Raw genomic sequence first — 24,174 nt, 5'->3', positions numbered from 1 at the left:
CAACCATGTGGTCAATCATACTGGGATGCTGGGGAACGTGCTTTGTTGTTAGACAGCACATATGACTGATGCATGATGGGAAACAATGGATACGGGAGCTTCTTAATGTCTGTGTTTCCCTGATCTCAGAGAACGTTCTGCTCTGACTGTGTTCTTCCCAGGGTGGAGCACGGTGGAGCGTGGAGGCTGAAACCAGGGCTGAGGAAGTGTAAGTGTCTGTTTAGTTTGATTCATTACTATTGATCAACTATTTAGATGGAAAGTCCATCCACACAGCAGTACGGGACGTCCATCCATTCACATCCTACTGAGAATGAAGATGATGGTGGACATCATGTGTCTTCATCACACTGCTGATAAATGGACAATCTGTCTGTTGATCAATCCACAATATATGAACCAAACAGGGATGTTAGATTATAAACTGTTGCTGTATTGTGTCTTGTTCTCCACCAGATGGTGTTAAACTCACACTGGACCCAAACACAGCAAACAGTCAACTCTGTCTGTCTGACAATAAGAGGAAGGTGATGAAGGTTCAAGAGGAGCAGCCACGCCCTGATCACCCAGACATATTTGACATCTGGAGACAGGTGTTGTGTAGAGAAGCTCTGACTGGACGCTGCTACTGGGAGATGGAGTTGGAAGGAGGTGTTTGTTTTGGAATGACTTACAGAGGAATCAGAAGGAAAGGAAGAGGTGACGACTGCCATCTTGGATACAATGACAAGTCCTGGAGTCTGTTTTGTTCTAAAGATCGTTACTGTGTCTGCTACAATAAAAGTGTGACAGACATAGATCTCCCTCCGTCCTTTGGTCTTCACAGAGTTGGAGTGTATGTGGACTGGTCTGCTGGCACTCTGTCCTTCAACTCAGTTTCCTCTGACACACTGAGACACCTTCACACCTTCTACACCACATTCACTGAACCGCTCCACCCTGCGTTTAGGTTTTGGTTTGGTTCAGCGTCTCTGTGTTAGATGGAGGAGGTGTAGTATCCTCTCTCAAAAAAGCTGAACTGAATATTAAGTGTTTTTATCACAGTTTATAAACACTGTATGTAATTGCCTTTCCATGCTGTGGTACATTTATGTACATGACATGTTTTTATAGTAATTATTCCTTCATCTGTGTATAACTTTACTGTCAAAATAAGTGTTGGAGTCATGTTGATGTTTGTCAACCTGCTGTTGTCCAGTCTTCTGCTTGTTACTGTTATTTCATAACTCTCTAGAAATGCTTTTCATGTTTGATGGGAACATAAGACTCACTTTGTTCAAATATGTGTGATAATGAAAACTGTTGAATGTGGAAGTTTGAATTTTATTTATGTGACATCTTTAAAAACAACTTGAACTTGAACTTTAAAAAAAAAATTGGATGAAACAGTTGATGAGGAATCCAAGTCATCTGTTGTGTTATTGAGTGATGTCATTGTTTTCTTTACAAAATACCATGTTAGTGCTGCTGTGTGTGTGTGTGTGTGTGTGTGTGTGTGTGTGTGTGTGTGTGTGTGTGTGTGTGTGTGTGTCGCAGCCACAAGGCTGCCATTGACGTAGAATGAGACGTCGTCGTTGTCGAACAATCTGTTGTCTCTTTGTTTTGCGACGTAGTCACGGTAACGGAATCCGTCTGGCAGGATTGGGGACTGACTGGCAGCGCCGGTGGAGACGTCCAGTTCGGCGGCGTCGCTGCTCAAGCCGCAACTGGACGGAAACGTGCGACCTGTTGGTCACCGTGGACGACCCCAAGAAGCACGTCTCCACCATGAAGACCTACATCACCTACAGAGCCTCCACAAAGGTGGGTGGGGGATGGAGTTTGGGTTTTTCAGGCTCGTTTAGTGCTTCACGCTGAGAGTCTGAGAGTGAAAGGATTAAGGGAAGAACAGCGTGCAGCCAATATCCTAAAAATACATCAAAACATGTATTTACCTTTGTTTAATTATACTTTGTTCCGTTTTTATGTTTTGAAAACTTTAAGTGCAGTTGTGTAGATTCATTTGAAAGACCTATACGCCCAGTACTGAGATAGACTAGAGGGGATGGGCTAACCTAGCTCCTGTCAAGTTAGGGAAATACACCTTCCAGTATCTCATGCTAACTAGCTTAGCTCAATGCATGGCCGCAGGGGATCGTTTACAGCTGGCATGAACATGCGTCTTGGGTGATCCGATCAGAAGTGGACAGCTCTACGTACATCTGTTCACACCTGGTATGAACATGCGTCTGGGGTGATCCTGGGTGAAGCAAGAAACAACCTTCTTGATCCACTTCAATCTGATTTCATAAACGGACACTCCACTGAAACAGCCCTGTTGTCTGCGACAGAGGCCTTAAAAACTGCTAGAGCTGCTGGCCAATCCTTGGTTCTCATTCTGCTCGACCTATCAGCTGCTTTTGACACTGTCAATCACAGCATTCTCCTGTCCATACTCTCAAGTATGGGCATCTCTGGCAGTGCACTTTCCTGGTTAGAATCTTACCTCACTGGGCGTTCGTTCAGTGTGACATGGCAAGGCCAGTTGTCTGTGCCTCACCACCTCACCACAGGGGGGCCCCAAGGCTCTGTGCTGGGATCCCTCCTCTTTGCCATATACACCACCTCACTGGGCCCGATCATCGCTCACATGGCTTTTCATTCAAGATTTCAAGATTCAAGATTTTTATTTGTCACATACATATACATATTTTCCATACATATATGCAGTGAAATGTAATACCGGAGCGCCGGCGCAGGCGACCGCTAGGGGCGGCGCCACTATCGCCTTATATCCTGATATCATATCACTGCTATGAGGATGATACTCAACTCTATCTGTCCTTCCTGCCTGACAACCCCACTGTCTCGACGCGGATCTCGGATGTTCTCGCATCCACATCCACGTGGATGAAGGATTACCATCTTTAACTAAACATGGCGAAAACGGAGCTGTTGGTCTTCCCGGCCAAACAAGGTATTTATCACAACATTGATATCAAAATTGACTCTTTATCTCTTGCTCCTACAAAGGCTGCAAGGAATCTAGGTGTCATTATTCATGACCAACTGACATTCTCCGACCATGTTGCCGCCGTCTCTCGGTCATGCCGCTTCGCACTATTCAACATCCGAAAAGTCAGGCCATACCCGAGCCAATATGCCACTCAACTGCTGGTACAAACCTTGGTGATTTCCCGTCTCGACTACTGCAACGCTCTCTTAACAGGCTTGCCGGCCTGTGCGGTGAAGCCGCTGCAGATGATACAGAATGCGGCGGTGCGACTGGTGCTCAACCAGCCAAAGAGGGCACACATTACTCCGCTGCTTATCCAGCTCCACTGGTTACCTGTAGCCGCTTGGTTACCTGATTGTTGGGAATGCTCCCACTTACTTAAATGCTCTTGTAAGAGCACATGTTACCCCCAGGATGCTACCTTCGTCAAATGAGCGTGGCCTTGCTCTACCGGCTGCACAACCACGGCGATCCAGGCTATTCTCATTTGTAGTTCCACGTCGGTGGAACGAGCTGCCAACAACCACCAGAGCAGGGGCCTCCCTCTCTGTCTTTAAGAAGCACTTGTAGACCCAGCTCTTCAGAGAGCACCTCCTCACTTAACTAAGTACTTAGCACTACTTAGCAGTATTTTTTTTTTTGTTACACTAATGTTTCTGTTGCAATGTAGCTTGATTGTTATTCTCCCTTGTAAGTCGCTTTGGATAAAAGCATCTGATAAATGTAAATGTATTGTAAATGTGATCCGATCACAAGTGGACAGCTCTAAGTCAGTCTGTTCACACCTGGCATTAACATGCGTCTTGGGCGATCCGATCACAAGTGGACAGCTCTCAGTCTGTCTGTTTACATCTGGCATTAGAATCTGTCTCCACATGTGTCTCAGTCACCACATGTGATGGGATCTCACTTCTTCGCTGTATATGCAAATCAACATGTACGTTGTTTCCATTTGCAAAGAGAAGTGATTTTTTTTTAAGAAAACTAGAATTGGCCCAACCAGAGTGCAACAGTATGATATGAATAATAATAATAACAGGGCAGAGTATTTCATGTACAGTTTGGATGCAACATCCCTTGTTGACTGAAGATGCCTGTTGCAGGTATTTAGCTTCACGCTGACACAGCTTCATGCCCATCCCTAGTAAATATGTAACTTGTAATAACTTTTATACACTGCACTTATCTGACCTCAACACCACAAGGGGGGACGTCAACATGAAGTAAAGCTGCTCCTCTCACAGTTGTCATTCCCTCAGAGGTCGCTCTCAGGTGGTTCAGCCCTGACCGGCCCCGGTGGAGACACCGGTTCTTCCGTCCCGTCTTGCGCCGGCGCCGGTGCCACTGTGACCGGCGCGGGAGCCGCTCTTGGACGGTGGTAACGGAGTCCTTCAAAGCGGCCAGCGCTCCTCCGCCCGCTGGCGGCAGCTTCTCTGGGGTGAGCGGCGGCCAACGATGTTGGGGAGAAGGACGGGACGTTGTCAGAGCGGCGAGCTCGGAGGAGGATTCCTCAGATGTAGACGTACATGTAAGACGTAGATGATCTCCAGTCTGCCGCTGCGTGGCAGCACCGTATCATCCAGAGAAAGACCTCAAGCGCCATCTCCGTCTTTCTCTGCGTGACTACGGGTCGTCGAGGTGGACGTTGTGCGTGTGAACGGTCAGGGAGGCGTTGGTGAGCCGTGCACGTGTTCAAACGCCCAAGTCAAGGCCGGTACCTGATGGGAATGATGCCCAGAACCGCCATGACGCCGGAGAGAATGAAGACCGAGCCCGGCAGCCGGTCCAGGGTGTACTGGTACATCTTGGTGTAGGCGGGGGTGTACGCCCAACTGGCAACCTGACAGGCCAGCTGCAGAGAGGTGAGGGTGATGCCTGGAGAGGAGCAGAAGGTCATCGTGCATAACTTTATTTGTATGGCTCAGGGTTTACACCATGCTTCGTGGGGCATGGTGAGAAAATGGAAGTACCGAAATGGGGGAGAGAGGTGAAGACTGAGCACGGCACTTGTTCCTTGAGCCATTAAAGTGTGAGTGATTGAACACAATAATTAATACAAATTAACGGCAAAAGCAATTTTTCTTTTGTTATTTTGTTCTTTGTCTTTAGACAAAAACTGTGCATACTCAAGTATCTGCAGTTGTTTGTGTGATATGCAGATGTATATAATATCTTAGGAAGCGGTGACACTGCACAGTCTTTCTTCATTGGTAGTTTTCCCCAAATACTCCAGAGGGACTTAATAAACCAATCTAGAGGATTCAGCACTTTCCAAAATAAAACTCTAGGTTCTTTTCTTTGACTTTTTCAGACCTGGAAAGATCTGGTCCGTAATGATGTGTATTTGGTACTGCATTGGCATTATTGACCTTGGTAACTACACTACGCTGTGCTACAGCTGCTGCTCAACTTCACAAAAGGGCTGCACAGCTTTTGCGGCCGCTAAACTGCTGCAAATAAGACAAAATGCAACCGTGTAACTCCCAAAGCACCCGCCAACAGCGAAGTGTGCCGCCACGCAAATTGTGTCTCGGTGCACCGGTGCAATTTGCACGTGTTTACATTTGCTACCACATTATTCATACATTTGGCCCAAAATTGGCCCCTTTTTATGCAAATGAGCCTCATTGTAAAAAACCAGCGGTGCTAATAGCCACACCCAGTTAGAGGGAAATGAGCCTCTGCAGAAAGCTGGTGGTCCAGTAACTGTGCTTGACCACTCGCTCTGCTGTGCGTGGCCGTTTCCTGTTTCTACAAATAAAAGCAGTGTGATTTTAATATTATAGATGTTTTTATTTTGCTCCTTCTCCAAATTGAATGAAGAAGTGTGTGTCCCATGTCCGAGCCCCTCTTTACGGTGTGTTTGTGCCGGCATAACGTTATTTGATTTTTACACAAGAAACATTATTGACAGTATTGACTCATCAAAAGGACGGAAGCTGTATAAGTAAAGCGAACTTATTTAAGATAAGACGTGAAGTGAAGCGACACGCATCCCTCACTCAACATACGAAGATCCCCAGACCTGCTGCGACAGCAGCGAGCCAATGGTCGGCATTGGAATGAGAGCGAACAGAGTCAGGGAACGAGCTGAAACCACAATGAAATATGCTGTTACTATGTAGGTACTATCTGCCCGGACCAGCGGTTCCCAACCGATGGCTCCCGGTCCAAAGCCGGGTCGCCGGGTTCCTCTGGAGTAGGTGCAGCACATCCACGTTGTCAAAGCAAAGAAATTCAGTGGTTTCATGTTTGAAGAGAGATTCAAGATTCAAGATTCAAGATTTTTTATTTGTCACATACATATACATACTTCCATACATATATGCAGTGAAATGTAATGCAACGCACCCGGTGATAGCACACAATATGTCCTAGGAAAAAATAAAAAATAAAATAAAAAGTAGAAAATTCCTTTCTAATAGACCGACTAACTGACTCCTAAAACGTAATACAGTAAGTGGAATACTTATAGAATAAGATAAAAATATATAGAATAAAATACAATAAAAATTAATTGAAATAAAATGGAATAGATAGAAGGAATATGCCTATGTATATACAGATATGTGCATTTAAAGTGGCATGTGAATTAAAGTGGCATGTGAATGTGAATAGTGTGAGGTAGTGTTTGGGATAATACAGCACAGTATACAACAGTACGGCGCAGCAATACGGCATCACGAACAACCCTGAACAGTGACACAGTATGCGGTACAGTATGCTACATACAGTACAGTAGGTAGTGGAGCCTAGTGCATGGCTCAGTTAGGACCCCTGGTGAGGTCAGCGTTGACAGTTCTAATGGCTTGCGGGAAAAAACTCCGTCTCAGTCTCTCTGTTCTCGCTGTGTGACTGCGGAGGCGCTTGCCTGACCGCAGCAGCTGAAACAGTCCGTTGTTGGGGTGATGAGGATCCTTCATGATCCTACGGGCTCTGCTACTACACCTCCTGGTGTATAACTCCTGCAAGGGGGGGAGGGTAGTTCCAGTGGTACGTTCAGCTGAACGCACCACCCTCTGCAGGGCCCACCTGTCCAGGGCAGTACAGTTCCCAAACCAGGCAGTGATGTTGCCTGTCAGGATGCTCTCCACTGCTCCAGAGTAGAAGGACTTGAGGATTCTCACCGAGACCCGGAATTTCCTCAGCTGCCTGAGGTGGTAGAGACGCTACCTCGCCTTTCTCACAAGAGTGTCTGTGTGAACAGTCCATGTTAAGTCCTCTGTGATGTGGACTCCCAGATATCTGAAGCTGCTCATCCTGTCGACAGAAGTCCCATTAATCCACAAGGGCGCATGCGTCCTCGATTGTGATCCACGCCTAAAGTCCACAATCAGCTCCTTGGTTTTGCTGACGTTCAGGTGGAGGCTGTTGTCCTGGCACCAGAGTGACAGGTCAGCCACCTCCTCGCGGTAGGCCTTCTCATCGCAGTCGGTGATCAGGCCCACGACCACGGTGTCGTCAGCAAACTTGATGATGGTGTTGGAGCTGGACCTGGGCACACAGTCATGTGTGTACAGGGAGTACAGTAGGGGGCTGAGGACGCAGCCCTGGGGGGATCCTGTATTCAGGGTGAGGGAGCTTGACATGTACTTCCCCACCTTGACCACCTGGGGGCGGCCTGTGAGGAAGTCCAGGATCCAGGTGCACAGCGGACCATTCAATCCGAGCTCCATCAGCTTGACAGCCAGTCTGGTGGGAACTATGGTGTTGAAAGCTGAACTATAATCAATGAACAGCATTCTCACATAGGCCCCCTTCTGGCCATCCAGGTGCGTGAGCGTGGTGTGCAGTACCTGGGAGACCGCGTCATCCGTGGATCTGTTCTGCCGGTACGCAAACTGCAACGGGTCCAAGGTGCGGGGAAGGGAGGCGCAGATGTAATCTTTAATCAGCCTCTCGAAACACTTCATGACCACCGAGGTGAGGGCCACCGGACGGTAGTCATTCAGGCAGGTTGGAGAGGCGATCTTCGGGACAGGAACGACGGTGGACCTCTTGAAGCAGGACGGGACCACTGATTCAGCCAGGGAGATGTTGAATATTGTGGTGAACACCGGAGCTAGCTGGTTAGCACAGGTCTTCAGTACTCGCCCAGATATGCCATCTGGGCCCGCAGCTTTCCTGGTGTTCACCCGCATCAAAGCCCTCCTGACCTCGTGCACGGACACTGAGAGTGCGCGCTCATCCCCAGCGGTGTAACTCCAATTAGCTGGCGAGCTAGCGGTGCTGCTGCCAGACTCGAACCGCGCATAGAAGGAGTTCAGTTGGTTGGCCAGGGAGGCGTCCACACTCGTGGCTGGGGAGGAGCTGCTCTTGTAGTTTGTTATTGTTCGCAGCCCCTCCCACAAGCGTCTGGTGTCCCCCCGCTCCATCTGCAGCTCCACGGTGTCTCTGTACGTCCGTTTGGCGTCCCTCACCGCCCTCCGCAGATTGTACGACGCCGCTTTGTAGTTGTCCATGTTACCAGATACAAGTCCGTCGTTGTAAGCGGCCGTGCGCGCATTCAGAGCGCAGCGGATGGATTTATCAACCCATTGTTTCTGGTTTGGAAATATCCGAACTTTCACCGTGGGAACGATTTCATCCGCGAGCGTAGCCACGAAACTTACTACAACCTCCGTAAACTCGCTGACATCACTTGAGCTCGCTCGGAACATGTCCCAGTCTACGTCAGTCAGAGCGTCCTGAAGCGCAGCCTCTGATTGGTCCGTCCACCGCTTCACTTCCCTCGTCATCACCAGATCCCGCGCGATCAGAGGCCTGTAAACAGGAAGCAGCGAGATCGCGGCGTGATCTGATTTCCCGAAAGCAGGAAGCGACACGGGCTTGTATCCGTTCTTGTAAGGAGTGTAACAATGGTCCAGAGTTCTGTCTCCCCTACGGGCACACGTCATATGTTGGTGGAAATTCGGCAGAACTTTTTTCAGGTTGGCCCTGTTAAAGTCCCCAGTCACCACCACAGCCGCGTCGGGATGTCTGTTCTGAAATCCGCACAACACATCGTACAGAACCGACAGAGCTGCGTCGGTGTCCGCTTGCGGTGGGATATAAACGGCTGTAATGATGACCGTGCTGAATTCCCGGGGAAGATAAAATGGACGGCATAGTATGGTCAGCTGTTCCAGGTTCGGCGAGCAGGAGTGGGAGAGGAATTTGGTGTTGTTGGCGTTAGACCAGCGGTTGTTTACCATTAGGCAGACGCCTCCACCTTTGGATTTCCCCGACTCTCCCGTTTTGTCGCCGCGGAACACGGAGAAGGCCTCGGCTGGACGTATGGCTTCATCCGGCACCAGTGGGGTCAGCCATGTTTCCGTCAGGCAGAGGACGCAACAGTTCCTCGTGTCACGCTGGAATTGAATCCTCGCTCGAAGTTCATCCATCTTGTTCTCCAGGGACTGGACGTTGGCAAGAAGGATGCTTGGCAGAGGTGGACGGTAAGGTTGCGTCCTCATTCTGACCCGAATGCCGCCTCGTTTACCTCGGTGCTTCCTCCGTGGGCCGGCTCGTGGAACAGCGGCTCCATTTTTGTTGTAGTTGTTGTTGCGAGTGTTCCCGCGTAGGATTTCCGCCGGCCACTCTGCTTCCATGGATAAAAAGTCCCAAAGTTGTTCGTTTAGGGAAATTTTTATATCCATGAGTGCATCGCGGTCGTATGAGTTAATTGTTGATGTTTTTCTGGCGAACATTGTGATAAAAAAAGGAAAAAAATACTAAAGAGTAAGAAAGTAATCGGAGCGCTGGCGCAGGCGACCGCTAGGGGCGGCGCCACTATCGCCACTCTCGAAATAACACATCATAACACATGTACACACAAGGTTAGACAAGGTTATAATGAGCTAGCACTATGCTCACGAGTGACTGGGTGGCAGTTAGTCCACAGTTATGGATGATTGAGAACATTCCAAAATGCTGCAAGGAATCTTGGTGTCATTATTGATGACCAACTGACATTCTCGGACCATGTTGCCGCCGTCTCCCGGTCCTGCCGCTTCGCACTACTCAACATCCGAAAAGTCAGGTCGTACCTGACCCAATATGCCACTCAACTGCTGGTACAAACCTTGGTGTTGTCCCGTCTCGACTACTGCAACGCCCTCTTAACAGGCTTGCCGGCCTGTGCGGTGAAGCCACTTCAGATGATACAGAATGCGGCGGCGCGACTGGTGTTCAACCAGCCAAAGAGGGCACATGTCACTCCTCTGCTCATCGAGCTCCACTGGTTACCTGTAGCCGCCCGCATCAAGTTCAAGTCTCTTATGCTGGCCTACAGAGTGATTGCTGGGAATGCTCCCGCCTACTTAAATGCTCTTGTAAGAGCACATGTTGCCCCCCGGATGCTGCGCTCGTCAAATGAGCGTCGCCTGGCTCTGCCGGCCATACAGCCACGGCAATCCAGGCTATTCTCATTTGTAGTTCCACGTTGGTGGAACGAGCTGCCAAAAATGACCAGAGCGGGGACCTCCCTCTCTGTCTTTAAGAAGCACCTGAAGACCCAGCTCTTCAGTGAGTACCTCCTGTCCTAACCTACAATTACTTAGCACCACCTTGCAGTATTTATTGTTACACGAATGTTGTTGTTACACTAATCTCTGTCGCAATGGAGCTGAATGTTATTCTCCCTTGTAAGTCGCTTTGGATAAAAGCGTCTGCTAAATGACTAAATGTAAATGTAAATGTAATGTAAAACTGAAGGTTTTCTTTCCCCTGCCTCCCGCCATGCACACATACCCTCACCTCACATACACTGCTCTGAGCACTTACAGCAGGATCAGTGTTACTATTACCGTGATATTATTACTTTAGACAGTAACGAGTAGTGCCACACATTACTAATACAATTTCAGTCATAATATTCCAGTTACTCCCAAAAAACAACCTGTTACAACGTTACTCTTGTTGATTCATTTCGCAGTTGTCTCGCTGCATTTAGACTTTATATCTGCAATCGGGGTAATGCCATTGGGCAGTCTGCTCTGGCTTGCCACATTCACACACCTCACTGTCTGCCAAGCTCCTTTCTTCAAAGATGACTTCACTTTTAAGGTTCTAGAGGAAGATGGGGAGATGAGTCAAGGAAAGTATGTGATACTATGACATTTATCGAAACTGACACTGAAAATAAGGAAAATGTTCAGTGATGGAATTAGGGGTGTCACAATTCCGATTCAAAATCAAAATTCCATCTGAATGAGCGTTCGATTTCAATCTTGGAAAACACAAGCAGGTTCACGATTCTCCCCCGGTGTTTGTGGGTAATATTGTCCGACATGGATCTTGACCGTCAAGACAAAATAAATTTGATTTCTAATGTGACGTTATCTGAAAATAAACTGCGTACTGTATCACTGAAGCGGAGCTTTTGCATAGAACCGAAGAGTAATCATTTAAAGATAAAGTGTTCTCCAATTCAATAAAATCTGATATATTTTACAATATCTTCACTTGAGAGGGCAGAACAACCTGAGTAGAATTAGGAAAAAAGTCTGATGAGAGAAGAACGTACGGAGCTGACAGATGTGGAGGAGAAGAGACACTCGCAGTGTGTTGAAAATAATAATTTCTAATTCTACGACAAAAAAAGAAAACATGATTCATCAGACCAGGCCACCTTCTTCCATCACTCCATGGTCCAGTTCTGACGCTCACGTGCCCAATGAGGGTGCTTTCAACAGTGGACAGGGGTCAGCATGAGCACTCTGACCGATCTGCAGCTACACAGCCCTGTACGCAGCAAGATGTGTGCGGCTACGCAACGCGTCAATGAGCCCATGGGCCCCCATGACCCTGTTGCCGGTTCACCAGTTGTCCTTCCAAGGATCACTTTTGGTTGGTACTAACCACTGCAAACCAGCAACACCTCTCAAGACCTGCTGTTCTGGAGATGCTCTGACCCAATCGTCTAGCGCCACAATTGATCCTTGTGCTTTCCCATTTTACCTCCTTCCAACTTCAATAACTGACTGTTCACTTGTTGCCTAATATATCCCACTCCTTGACAGGTGCCACTGGAATGAAATGAGCAATGTTATTCACTTCACCTGTCAGTGGTTAAATTTTTGTGGCGGTTCGGTGCATATGAATACCAGTGCACAATACAAGTTAACACAGCAGTTTCTATATCCATGGTCCCAACGGCCACCTCCACAATATTCACAGGCGTGCAGGAGGAGGCGTACAGTACCTCAAGGGGCAGTCCTGGGCCCCCTCCTGTTCATCACATACATTTCCTGTTCGCTGTTAATGTCTTGTTTTCTGTTGTACCTGCAATAAAACTCATACACACCAACATTTAATTACTGTATTTAATTACTGGGAATTTTTTTTATCTTGGAATCCCTTTATATCATGATCACTTAAGGAATTACAACATAACAACCTAAAATGAATTACCTGGCTTTCATGTGTGTCGGTATATTGACCCAAAATGTACCAGAATAGATTGAGCGGGAACCTGCAGCATCCTGCCGAACCTGAAGCATTTTGTTATTTTATGGCCACAATAAAAATGAACTAATTCACCTGAAACTTCCAGAGATACAGCAGAATACATAACAGGGATGAATTAAGTTCAGTAAGATTATAAATAAAAAGTATAAACAAAACACAAAGGGGGATAAGCATAGAATAACAAATACATATTTATAACAATAGAGTTTAGCTGCTTCCTGAAAAACTTGTATTGAAAAACTCTGTTTTTCCAATACATGTTGTCGTCCAATATTTATGTTTTTGTGTAAATGTTGTTTGGTTCCATGTTTATTTGTGTCTCTCCTCCTCTTGGAGTATTGATCAGTTGCTTATAAACCCAAACATGATAAATAGTTCTCCAAAGAGGGGGGTTGGTGATGGTTTTCTATAACAAAAACTGTGCTCTTGTCGTCCTACAGATCGTCCACAGGACAGAGTTATTGCAGCAGTTCTTGATGATTTAAGAATGAATAAAGTGTTGCATTGCAGGTTGAGAAGTTGAACTCCACTTGCAGACTAACTCTGTCCTAGATGCAATGGCACAAATACTGTGTTGTATGCCCAGCATGCTGACAGCACAGGTAAAAAAATAAAAAATAAAATAAACTGGTGCATGATCATGAGTCCTCATGATGATAATTTCTAAGGCTACAGTATGTGACTTTAATATGACAGTGGGTATTTAAAGAAGGCATACAGCTTGAGCTATCTCTTACAATACAAGTGTGGTGTGGGGATGGTGTCGTTTGCACAGCAACACCCATTTTGGGTCTAGGTAATTGGGGCCCAGGAGCAGAGGGGCTGCATAACTGTTTTGTTGGTTGGTCTAACGAGCAACAGGTAAAGCCCCCATCCCCACACACACCGAGGAGAGGAGCCCTTGTCATGACACATGTCCATCTGCTCCTGAGCTTATTCCAACTAGTCCACTCTATACAATAAACTGTTGTGTCTACAACCCCCGTCTACTGTGTCTCTGTGGCAAAGATCCCTGTAAACGCCACTTTGGTGGTGTGTGGCAGGCGAAACTGCCACAACAAGATTAGGATACAGGAAGGTTTTTGATCTGAAAACCTGATATATCAGAATTTAATTTGATAATTCGTGGTGACTTCAATTGTGTGTTAGACCAGTCTCTGGATAAATCATCGAATGCAAGAATTTTTACCGCCAAATCTAGCCAATTTTTGAAGACATATAAATAATACAAATGTGTTGGATGTGTTGAGAACTCTCAATCCTACCGCAGGGAGTATTCCTTTCATTCACAGGTCCATAATGTTTACACAAGAATTAATTGTTATTTTGGTGGTTGCTAAACTTATGCCGTACGTAAGTAAGGCCAAGTGTCATAGCATCATCATACTGGGATCATTGCCCTGGAACCTTATTTGGGTTTGAGAGGGATACTGTAGGAAAACCAGAGAGAACTTTGAGGCTAAACCCCCAACTGCTTACAAACTTAGCTTCCTGTACATATTTACACAAAGAAATTCAATTTTTCTTTGAGACTAATGACAAAAACAATACTCGTTTACTTTGGTAAACTTTTAAGGTTTACTTAAGAGGAAATGTTAGTTCCTTTCAGGCAGCACAGAGAAAGAGAAATAGGATAGAACAGGTGGAATTTGAAGATCTAATTCAAAAAGCTAGATAAGCAGACTGCTACACAGCATTGCATTGGAAAGCATAAAATTGGGGAATTTGAAAAGATTTGGCACCCCTTTATTTTCTTTCTTGAGAGAGATTGTGATCGCCCTTAATAATCATTTACCCGTCTGCAACTTTGCAGCGCTCGTAGGGAGGGATAGCGGTGGGAAGGGAGATGTCTGAGGTTGAACGTTTTGATTCTCTTTTTGAATTATTATTTCTTATTTTTCATACATATTAGTTTTCTCTGTTTATATTTACAATAACATGCAGACATTTTGTTTGAGTATTGTATATTGTTTTATAAGCAGTTTAATACAGAAGCAGTGAAACCATCAGAATGTCTGTAAAATACGACGCTTATTCTCAATAAAAACCTTTTAAATGTAAACATAAATTACATGAACATTTAACATAAATGTTTCAACAATATTCAAGTACAAGAATAACCATGATTTACAAAGACAAATTATGAATTAAACAATCAAGTATTTTGTTTATTGTTTTAATTATTATTATTATTATTATTATTATTATTAATAATATTACACATCTAAGGTTTATTTGTTTATATTCACAACAGGCCGACATGTTGTTTTAGTATTGTTTACATCAGGTATGCTGTTTTGTAAGCAGTTTAAAACAGAAGCAGTGAAACCGTCAGAATGTCTGTAAATACGATGCTTCTTCTCAACAAAAACATTACACAATAAAAACATGTTCCAACAATATTGAAGGATTAGAAGAACATTGATTTACAAAGACAAATTAGGAATTAAAAAAACAAGAAATTAGAATTACCCTTCACAAATAGTAATAGTTACTATGATTAAAATGGATGTGTTCAGAGTGTCTGCCATTTTGTTGAAAGCCCAAACTATTTAAGGCTGTAAGCAGTGAAGGATTGAACAAATGTTTCTTTGAAGGAAAACACAAAGCAGAGCAGGAGCAAAAAGAGAAGAGTTGTAAACTAATCCTCTGGTGACAGCACCTCAGCTGACCCCTCTCTGTGACACTTGGAGCTCTAGTGTTCATGTTCAATCATATCAACACACAACAGCTTTTACCTTCTACGGAAGGATTACATTGTAAAATAACTTCAATCTTAGGATGGAACTAATATTCAACAGCACAAAGAACACAAGGCAGGGTTTAATTGCCAGTTTGGATGAAATGATGTTCCTGCAGCTGTGATGACCTGGTGGAACTCTTGGACAGTGGTACCATCTGTCTCCTGTGTTACTACGCTGATGTACTTTGAGTTGACACTTTGCACTTCACACAGGGAGAACAGAGACTTATTTTTTTGTTTTGTACTCGAGGTCACAACGCAAGAATAAAGACAAAACTATCATTGCCTTGGTCTATTCAGCCAATGTTATCTGTAATCCAATTTTAACATTCCACATGCTCTTTGGGAAGTTTTTCTAATGGGTCCATGATGTAAAAGGCGCTCAGTGCAGCGCCCGGGGAGAGACTTGGCCGCTCTCACCTGCTACCAGTAGTTCAGGCTCCAATGTTCTACACAGTGGTGCAGTCCCTCTAATTAGTAACTAAGATGATGTCTATCAAGATGACTTTTAGAACAAAAGCTCTTCCCACACTGTTCACAAGGGAAAGGTTTCCCTCCTGTGTGTGTAAACTGATGAAGTTTGAGAGTTACTAAGCGACTCAATCTCTTCCCACACTGTTCACAGAGATAAGGTTTCTCTCCTGTGTGTGTACGCTGATGTTTTTTTAAATCACCTCTTGTCGTAAAGCTCTTCGTACACTGTTCACAGGGGTAAGGTTTCTCTGCTGTGTGTGTAAACCGATGAAGCTTGAGTGTTCCTGAATGACTGAATCTCTTCCCACACTGTTCACAGGGGTAGGGTTTCTCTCCTGTATGACTACGCCAATGTATTTTTACTTTGGCCCTAGTGGTAAAGCTCTTCCCACACTGTCCACAGGAGTAAGGTTTCTCTCCTGTGTGTGTAAGCTGATGGCGCTTGAGATGTCCTAATGTAGTGTATCTCTTTCCACACTGTTCACAGGGGTAACGTTTGTCTCCCATGTGCATACGCTGATGTCTTTTCACTCTAGCCCTTGACGTAAACCTCTTCCCAGACTGTTCACAGGTGTACGGTTTCCCTCCTGTGTGTGTAAACTGATGACGTTTGAGATGTCCTAATATACTATAGCTCTTCCCACACTGTTCACAGGGGTAAGGTTTCTTTCCTCTGTTGGTAGGATGACATTTTCTGTGATAACCTAAGAGAGGAAAGGGAAAGAGACAAGTGGATTATAAAACAAATCAGAGAGGCCACTTAGAATTTAGGATGTTTAGTAAAGGCTGATCCCTGAAAAAGAGGATTAATTGGCAATAATGACCAGCTGTTTGCATTATGGCACTATCCCACCTATTGATTTGAAATTATTTCATAACTAGTATGCCTAGTTTCATAACAAGTATACCTAGCGCAGCGGTGCACTCGGCAACTGCAAAGCTTGTCTGCAGTTGATCCGCTGTGTAACTTCCGCTAATAGAAAAACAGTCCACCACAATGTAGTTAACTACATACACATCTACAACTACATAGTGAACTACATCATCGTCTGACCAGCGATGGATACTCATCACAAGGTCCCCGGGCACGTCAACGAATGCTACCCACCGCTCCTGGCTGCCCCCCCGGAGGAAGCACAAGCCAGGATGGGTTAAATGCAGAGGCCTCATTCACCAGCCACCATCCAAAGCATGTGCATGTGTTGTAGTGTGGTGTGTTGTGTGATAATTAAAGATTGTTCTTCTTCTTCTTCTATTTGTCCAATGTAGTGGAAATTTACTTACTGTTCAGGATTGTCTCACTATTATTGTGTGCTAAGGATCTGGGGGACAGCGTGACCCATACTTTCCAGATACTACTCCTAGAGATAGCCTACTTGGTAAACAACACAATTAATCAGTCAAACTGTTGGAATACTCTGCTTGAGTAAAAAAACATGCAGATTATAAAGATTATAAAGAACAGATTATAAAGACACCATGTATCTACTCTGCAGAGACAAAATCAGGTATTTTTTATAATAAAGGACCTCTTCTCCAGGGTGATTTTTTCCATCACATATTTGGCATTATGAACAGGATTGGAAAGGGCAGAAAAGGAGGATATTTTTGTGCCTCCAGGCACAGTGTCCTCGGTCCTTCCTGCAGATCGAAGAGTGGCCACTTTAACAAAAATAACAAGTTAAGCATTTTTGCTTATTTCCATGTGGGGAAAGGGTCTGCTGTTCTTGCCTGGTGATACTGGTAGGACCAGAATAAATTTAACTCTCCAAACAAAGAACTAATTTAGTGGAGAAGGAGTACTCACAAAATGAGGGATGGTAGCTCAGGCGGTAGAGCTGGTGGTCTAGTGATCTAAAGGTTGCTGGTTGGATCCCAGGCTCCTCCTGCTAGCATGCTGTAGTGTCCTTGAGCAAGACACTTAACCCCTAATTGCTCCTGATGGCTGCGTCCGTCGGTGATTGAACAATTGTACGTCGCTTTGGATAAAAGCGTCTGCTAAATGAAATGTAATGTAATGTAAATTAAAAAAGGAAAAGACAAAGGAAAAAAAATATAAAGCTAGGTAAAAAGGGAAATAACAGCCGCTTTGAAAATGTTTTTACAGGTCTGAATGGATCGCAAACAGTGTCAGGTCATAAGAAGTTTTGCTATGGATACCGTTGTGGACATACAGTGAGGGACTGGAGCCCGCCGGAGAGAGAGAAACTGGTGGTTGTTGCCTGCGTGCCACTAGTCTGTTAAAGATAACCTCTGGCCTGTTTGAGTCTGGAAATAAGTTTGTAATATTGAGGCTGATTATTGAACGTACACGTTGTTTGAACTGGAAACATGGTCTGTTTGTACCACCATAGCTAGAGAGCTATAATATCCTTGGTGGATTACAAGTGTGTCAAAAGACAAAGGACTATAATAATGTAACTAAAATGATCAGCAGAGTTGAAAAACTCGAGTAATAAAACAAAGTTCCCCCTCTAAAAAGCAGACACCTTTTATTATAGGAGTAGTTACAGTAGGGAGAATTACGAAGTGCTAAATAAATTATGGACGTGAAAGAGGTGTCAACCGCTGTCGAGATATTAAAAAAACAACACCCCCAGTATAATCAAAATAGATCCAGGAATGCTCCAAAATATGGACTAAAAGAACCAAAAATAATCCTGGCCCATGGCCAGTGGAAGAAACATTTGACATTGATGTGTGTGCGGAAATGGATATCTTGATTAAGGACCATAAGCCCAATGAAATTTTTTTTTAAAAAGCAGGGAAAAAAAAAGAAAGGGAAATGCATGTGTTGACATTATTCAGGAAGACAAACTTAGTCACTCAAAAAACATGTCAGGCACATGATAACAAAAAAAACAACAAATCACAGCTCCACCTCCTTCCTACTTTGCGTAAATGCCTATAAGCAATTAACCGTGTAAGGAGTCTAGGAATTCAGCTCACAAAAATAAAACAAGTAGATGGAGTCTACATCTGAGCGAGGAAGAGTTAAGGGAACAATGTGAGAACAAGGGGGGCAAATACAATAAATTCATATTGTACTTTCCTCCTGCTCACATTTTTTGCATAATTTGAAAGTGGAGAATCAGAGCTTCCAAACAAGGTATCACTTGTGCAAATCAAGCAAATATTTTTAAAGCTATGACTTGTTAATGACAAGGGTGTGGCAAACTGTGAGATAATCACTTCCAAAGTTTTACCCACACCAGGTTCACTCAGCTCCCAGAATGAAAATGGGTTTGGAGGACAAACAAAGCCTCAAGGCTAATTAACATACTGCTGAATGGGCCAATCACGAAAACAGTGCCAACAACACAACTAATTTTGTTTGAAAAAAATATTTTATTCAAAAGTAAGAATATACATGTTTGATAAAAGTTGAATTATTTTTGAGTTTAAAAGTACGGAGACAACAAAATGTAGAGTTGTATCAATATTATGATTCTCAGAAAATCTGAAATCTGAAAATCTGTCACCAACCTCAACGGACTTCATCACCTCATCAACTTCTTCTGTTGTAACAACAACGAACGTATCGTCGGTCTCCTCCGGTGGTTCTTGAAAATATTCAGTTTCATCATCACATTAAGTTTGAAATCGGCGGTTTGAAATGTTCTCCAAGTCTGGAGTAATCAAATTCAGCATCGCTGTCGTTCTCCAGGTTGCAGTCGGAGAACTGATTACCATCGCGGAAAAGGAAGTCCGGTACGCGCTTCTAACACTGCCTTGGATCTATTGCACTGGTCAGATTAAGTTTACGCTTCACGTAAATCCATAATGATACGGAGAGGAAAGTTTTCACAGACAAGTGAGACGGAAACAGCCTGTTTCCGTAACCGTCTGTTTACGGAAGTGACGTAGGTGCGTGACGCAAAGGGTTTTTCTTCTTCGCAGTTTCACAGCAATGGCTCCGTGTGTTTAAAAGTAGTACGATTTAAAGGTTGAATTCTATCAAAACAGTTTCCCATTGTGACTTCATATCACATGGAATATGGAGGAATGATCTTCACCTGGACGCTTAGTTTAAAGGAAACCATCGATCGTCGTTGTTAAGCGCTGTTTAGCGTCTTGGTAAGTGAACTGCGTTTCCCCATGTCATCTAACGGAAATATTTAACTCCACGGTTCAACGTTTTTCTACTATTTATAAATCAAACTCGGTTTTGAAAATACGTTGAGAGATAAAAAAAAACCCACAAGGGTACACGAATCTGGAAAAATCTCATTTCCCTTCAAGAAAGGTTTTTTCAACTTATTGCTCGTGACGATTTTACAAATGTGCGAGATGGCAGCTTTTGCTGTGGTAGGTCACATATACAGTGGTGGGAAAAAGTGTTTGCCCCCTTCCTGATTTCTTATTTTTTTGCATGTTTGTCACACTTAAATGTTTCAGATCAAACAAATTTAAATATTAGACAAAGATAAGACAAGTAAACACAAAATGCAGTTTCTAAATTAAGGTGTTTATTATTGAGGGGAAAAAAATCCAAACCTACATGGCCCTGTGTGAAAAAGTGATTGCCCCCTAAACCTAATAACTGGTTGGGCCACCCTTAGCAGCAACAACTGCAATCAGGCGTTTGCGATAACTGGCAATGAGTCTTTTACAGCACTATGGAGGAATTTTGGCCCACTCATCTTTGCAGAATTGTTGTAATTCAGCCACATTGGAGGGTTTTCGAGCATGAACCGCCTTTTTAAAGTCACGCCACAGCATCTCAATCGGATTCAGGTCAGGCCTTTGACTAGGCCACTCCAAAGTCTTCATTTTGTTTTTCTTAATCCATTCAGAGGTGGACTTGCTGGTGTGTTTTGGATCATTGTCCTGCTGCAGAACCCAAACGCGCTTAAACTTGAGGTCCCAAACAGATGGCCAGACATTCTCCTTCAGGATTTTTTGGTAGACAGCAGAATTCATGGTTCCATTTACCACAGAAATTCTTCCAGGTCCTGAAGCAGCAAAACAGCCCCAGACCATCACACTATCACCACCAGAGAAATGGCTTTATCACCTTTTACAGACTGATAGATCTCAATTACTTTGTTTCTCATTTGTTCCTGAATTTCTTTGGATCGCAGCATGTCGTCTAGCTTTTGAGGATCTTTTAGTCTGCTTCACTTTGTCAGGCAGGTCCTATTTAAGTGATTTCTTGACTGAGAACAGGTGTGGCAGTAATCACGCCTGGGTGTGGCTAGAGAAATTGAACTCAGCTTTCTAAAGATGTGATAAAGCACAGTTCATTTATGTTTTAACAGGGGGGGGGCACAATCACTCTTTCACACAGGGCCATGAAGGTTTGGATTTTTTCCCCCCTCAATAATAAGCACCTTCATTTAGAAACTGCATTTTGTGTTTACTTGTGTTATCTTTGTCTAATATTTAAATTTGTTTGATGATCTGAAACATTTAAGTGTGACAAACATGCAAAAAAATAAGAAATCAGGAAGGGGGCAAACACTTCTTCACACCACTGTATATGAGAAATGGAAAAAGATACAAGAGAAAAAGGGGCAAAATGGGGTACAACATGATACGAGAGACATGTCAAGGAACAGATTAAGGATGGAGAAGGAGTTGAAGGTGATAAAAATGATATGCAAGAATCAAAAAGTGCAAAAGAAGGAAACAGCTGTGGATGATATCTAGGAGAAAAAAACAACGCAAAAAAAGAATAAACATTTGGAAACTCAATTTGGAGAGGCTGAGATGGAATTCAATGAAACCCTCGCACAAATGGGTGATCTTGAGAGGCAGATTGAAGCCACTGCAAAGAAAGAATGGCAAGATAAAAAGAGAAGGGAGGAGGAAGTGAGAGAACTGACAATCGCTGCCAAAACTGAATATGAGAGCAGAGGAAAGGGAATCAGGAAAAGGAATAGTTCATGCAACACTGGTCCTGACGGGTCACCCCAGCAGTTCAGGTTTGCCTGCCTCAGGACACCAGCTCCCCTGCTAGTGAAATGACAAAATCTCAACTAAATCCCATGGGGAACCACGGATCTGGAAGGACTGGCCCAATGCCTACCCAGCGTACTACGGGAGCCAGCCATTGGATAACATGGTTTGAAGATGAGACAGTACTGGAGATATGAAACAGTTGCTGGGAAACATCAAGATCAAGATTTTTATTTGTCACACACATGCAAGTGGCAGTGCCTGCAGAGATTGTGCAAATTTTTTAGCAGCAGCACATTTTTATCAGCAATACAAATTCCCAATATAATAATGTATAAAGTAAATAGTAAAATATATATATATATATAGAATATAATAGAAATGTGGCCTGTACAAAAAAAAAAAAAAAAAACTTCAAATTGCTTTGATGTCATATAGAGGAAGCATGAATAAAAAAACACAACTAAGACCGCATGAAATGTTTACAGGTCGACCCATGCCGGCACAGGTGTACAAAGGGACAGCCAAAGGGCAGAAGACTGGCAGAAATTCTGGAAAAAGGTTTGTAAACTTTCGTAAAACCAATAACTACTGTGCACAAAATAAATTATGATCATGCTGTCACTATACAGAAAAAAAACAAGAGGTCCACAAAGGACCGGCTCGTTCCATTAAACCAGGAGATCAGGAGTTTGTAAGGGTATTTAGAAAAAAGTGGAGCAATCCAAGAAAAGAAGAGCCACTACCATAGCAATCCAAGTGCAGGGATCGCCAACGTACTATCACTTAAAGGAGTGATTTTCAACCACTGTGCCATGGCACGCTACCGTGTCATGAGAGATCGTCAGGTGTGCCGTGGGAAATATGCAAATTCACTTAATAGGTCCAAAAAAATATTATTTAGTCACTGCACGTAATTGTTCAGCACCGGTGCCAGCAATGTAGTGGCTGGTAGAGTAATATCATATCAGTGGGTGGCAGTAGGGAGTGCATTAATAACCTTATTAAGACAACAGAATTAGTGATGCATGATAAATGTGACGGTGACGAGAAGTGCGACAGCTATGGATAAATATTTGAAAAGGAAAAGTGCCGATTCTGACCTGGGTCCTGGTCAAAATTCTAACCCAGATGAGATGCCTACTTTGAGTGGTGGTCAAAAGAAAGCAAAAGCGGCAAGTTCCGAGGCAGTACAGGGAAAGTTATCTTTCTTTTGGATTTACTGTCACTGGAGATCCGACTGAACTGACTCCGTTATGCTTGGTGTGTGGTTAAAAGCTATCCAACAGGGCCATGGTCCCAAGCAAGCTTAAACGCCAACTCCAAATGAAACACCCGTCACTTCAAAACAAGAACACGGAATATTTTGTTTGCCTACGTGAACACACTGAGAAACAGGCAACTTTAATGAGAAAAACCACAAAGGTGTCTGAGAGCGCTCTCAAAGCTAGCTACTTAGTAGCAGGAGCAGGAAGAACTAACTGAACTGAGACAAGACCAAGGTTTTAAAGCTTAACTTTGCTGATCTACCTTTGGACAGTTTTTGGTTGACTGCTGTCAAGGACTTCCCCATGCTGGCAAACAGAGCTATTTCAACATTGCTCCCATTTTCCACAACATATCTATGGGAGCTGAGATTTTCAAGCATGACTGCCATAAAAACCAAAAACAGAGAGAGACTGAGAGCTGTTGAGGAAGAGCTCCGTGTGTGCCTTTCTTCAATTCCTGCCAGCATATCAGCTTTGTGTACGTCGAAACAGGCCCGGGTTTCACACTGAGTGAGTATGAATAAATGTAAAAACTAAACTGTGGTTACATGTACTGTATTAGGCTGTAATGTGTCATTTTGTAACATTTTTAGTTTGTGGAGTGCCGTGGGATTTTTCTTAGGTTGAAAAACACAAGACTTAAAACACTGTGTAAAGGCCCCAGAAGAAACAGAGAATGAGGAAGACCCAATTACTGGAGAACCTGAACTCGAGACAAAAAGACAAGAAACAGGAACCAGAAAAAAGGACCAAGTGGAAAAAGAACCAACTAAAATTATACAGGATGACGGGAAAAGTGCCACGAGTAACTGCTGATCCTATTGATGGGACACCTACTCCAAATGACACCAATGGTCAAAGCTTCTCCCCAGATGCCACAGAATTCCCAACAATGGACATCACGACTCCCTGGGCTCCTGAAGCAACCCCCACTGAGACCTCTGGCCTTTCATGGGAAAAATTTGTGGCAAGTTCAATACCTGAGAAAGACCACTGGGACGAAAAAGTAAAAATGGACAACAAGGGAAGACTGGAAATAGGTGAGAAATGGGTTATTGACCCAAAAGAAACAACAGCAACAGAGCTCAAAAATGCTTCTGCCAACTTTGTAAACAAACAAGTTGAAAGACTGTATATACAAGCTCAGGCCAACGACTGGTATAAGTGGGTTCAATACACTGGCAAACAAAACACCTCGAGTAACTGCTATTTATGCTCCAAAGCCAGACTTAACTATGTCACAAACATTAAATTCAGCTGGGCCCAATGCGACCAACGGATCAAACAATGGTTAACATGTGTTCCACGCTGTGGCCAAAATAGTACCTACTAAATTGTAAAGC

The 24,174-nt window shown here is 44.0% G+C and overlaps 1 protein-coding gene across 1 annotated transcript; it reads left to right on the top strand.

Moving 5' to 3' along the window:
* Positions 1-25: 25 nt before the first annotated feature.
* LOC307230754 (stonustoxin subunit beta-like) lies at positions 26-3,429 on the top strand (the record flags this gene model as incomplete). The annotated part of the gene is made up of 5 exons (XM_080001191.1): positions 26-37; positions 130-208; positions 457-955; positions 1,614-1,803; positions 3,409-3,429. The coding sequence occupies 5 exons, from the start codon at positions 26-28 to the stop codon at positions 3,427-3,429; spliced, it is 801 nt and encodes a 266-aa protein (XP_079857317.1).
* Positions 3,430-24,174: the final 20,745 nt, after the last annotated feature.

Source organism: Zeus faber (assembly GCF_960531495.2).
Source record: "Zeus faber genome assembly, chromosome: 5".
In the NCBI taxonomy this organism is placed as follows: Eukaryota; Metazoa; Chordata; class Actinopteri; order Zeiformes; family Zeidae; genus Zeus; species Zeus faber.
This window is presented reverse-complemented; position numbering and strand designations above follow the sequence as displayed.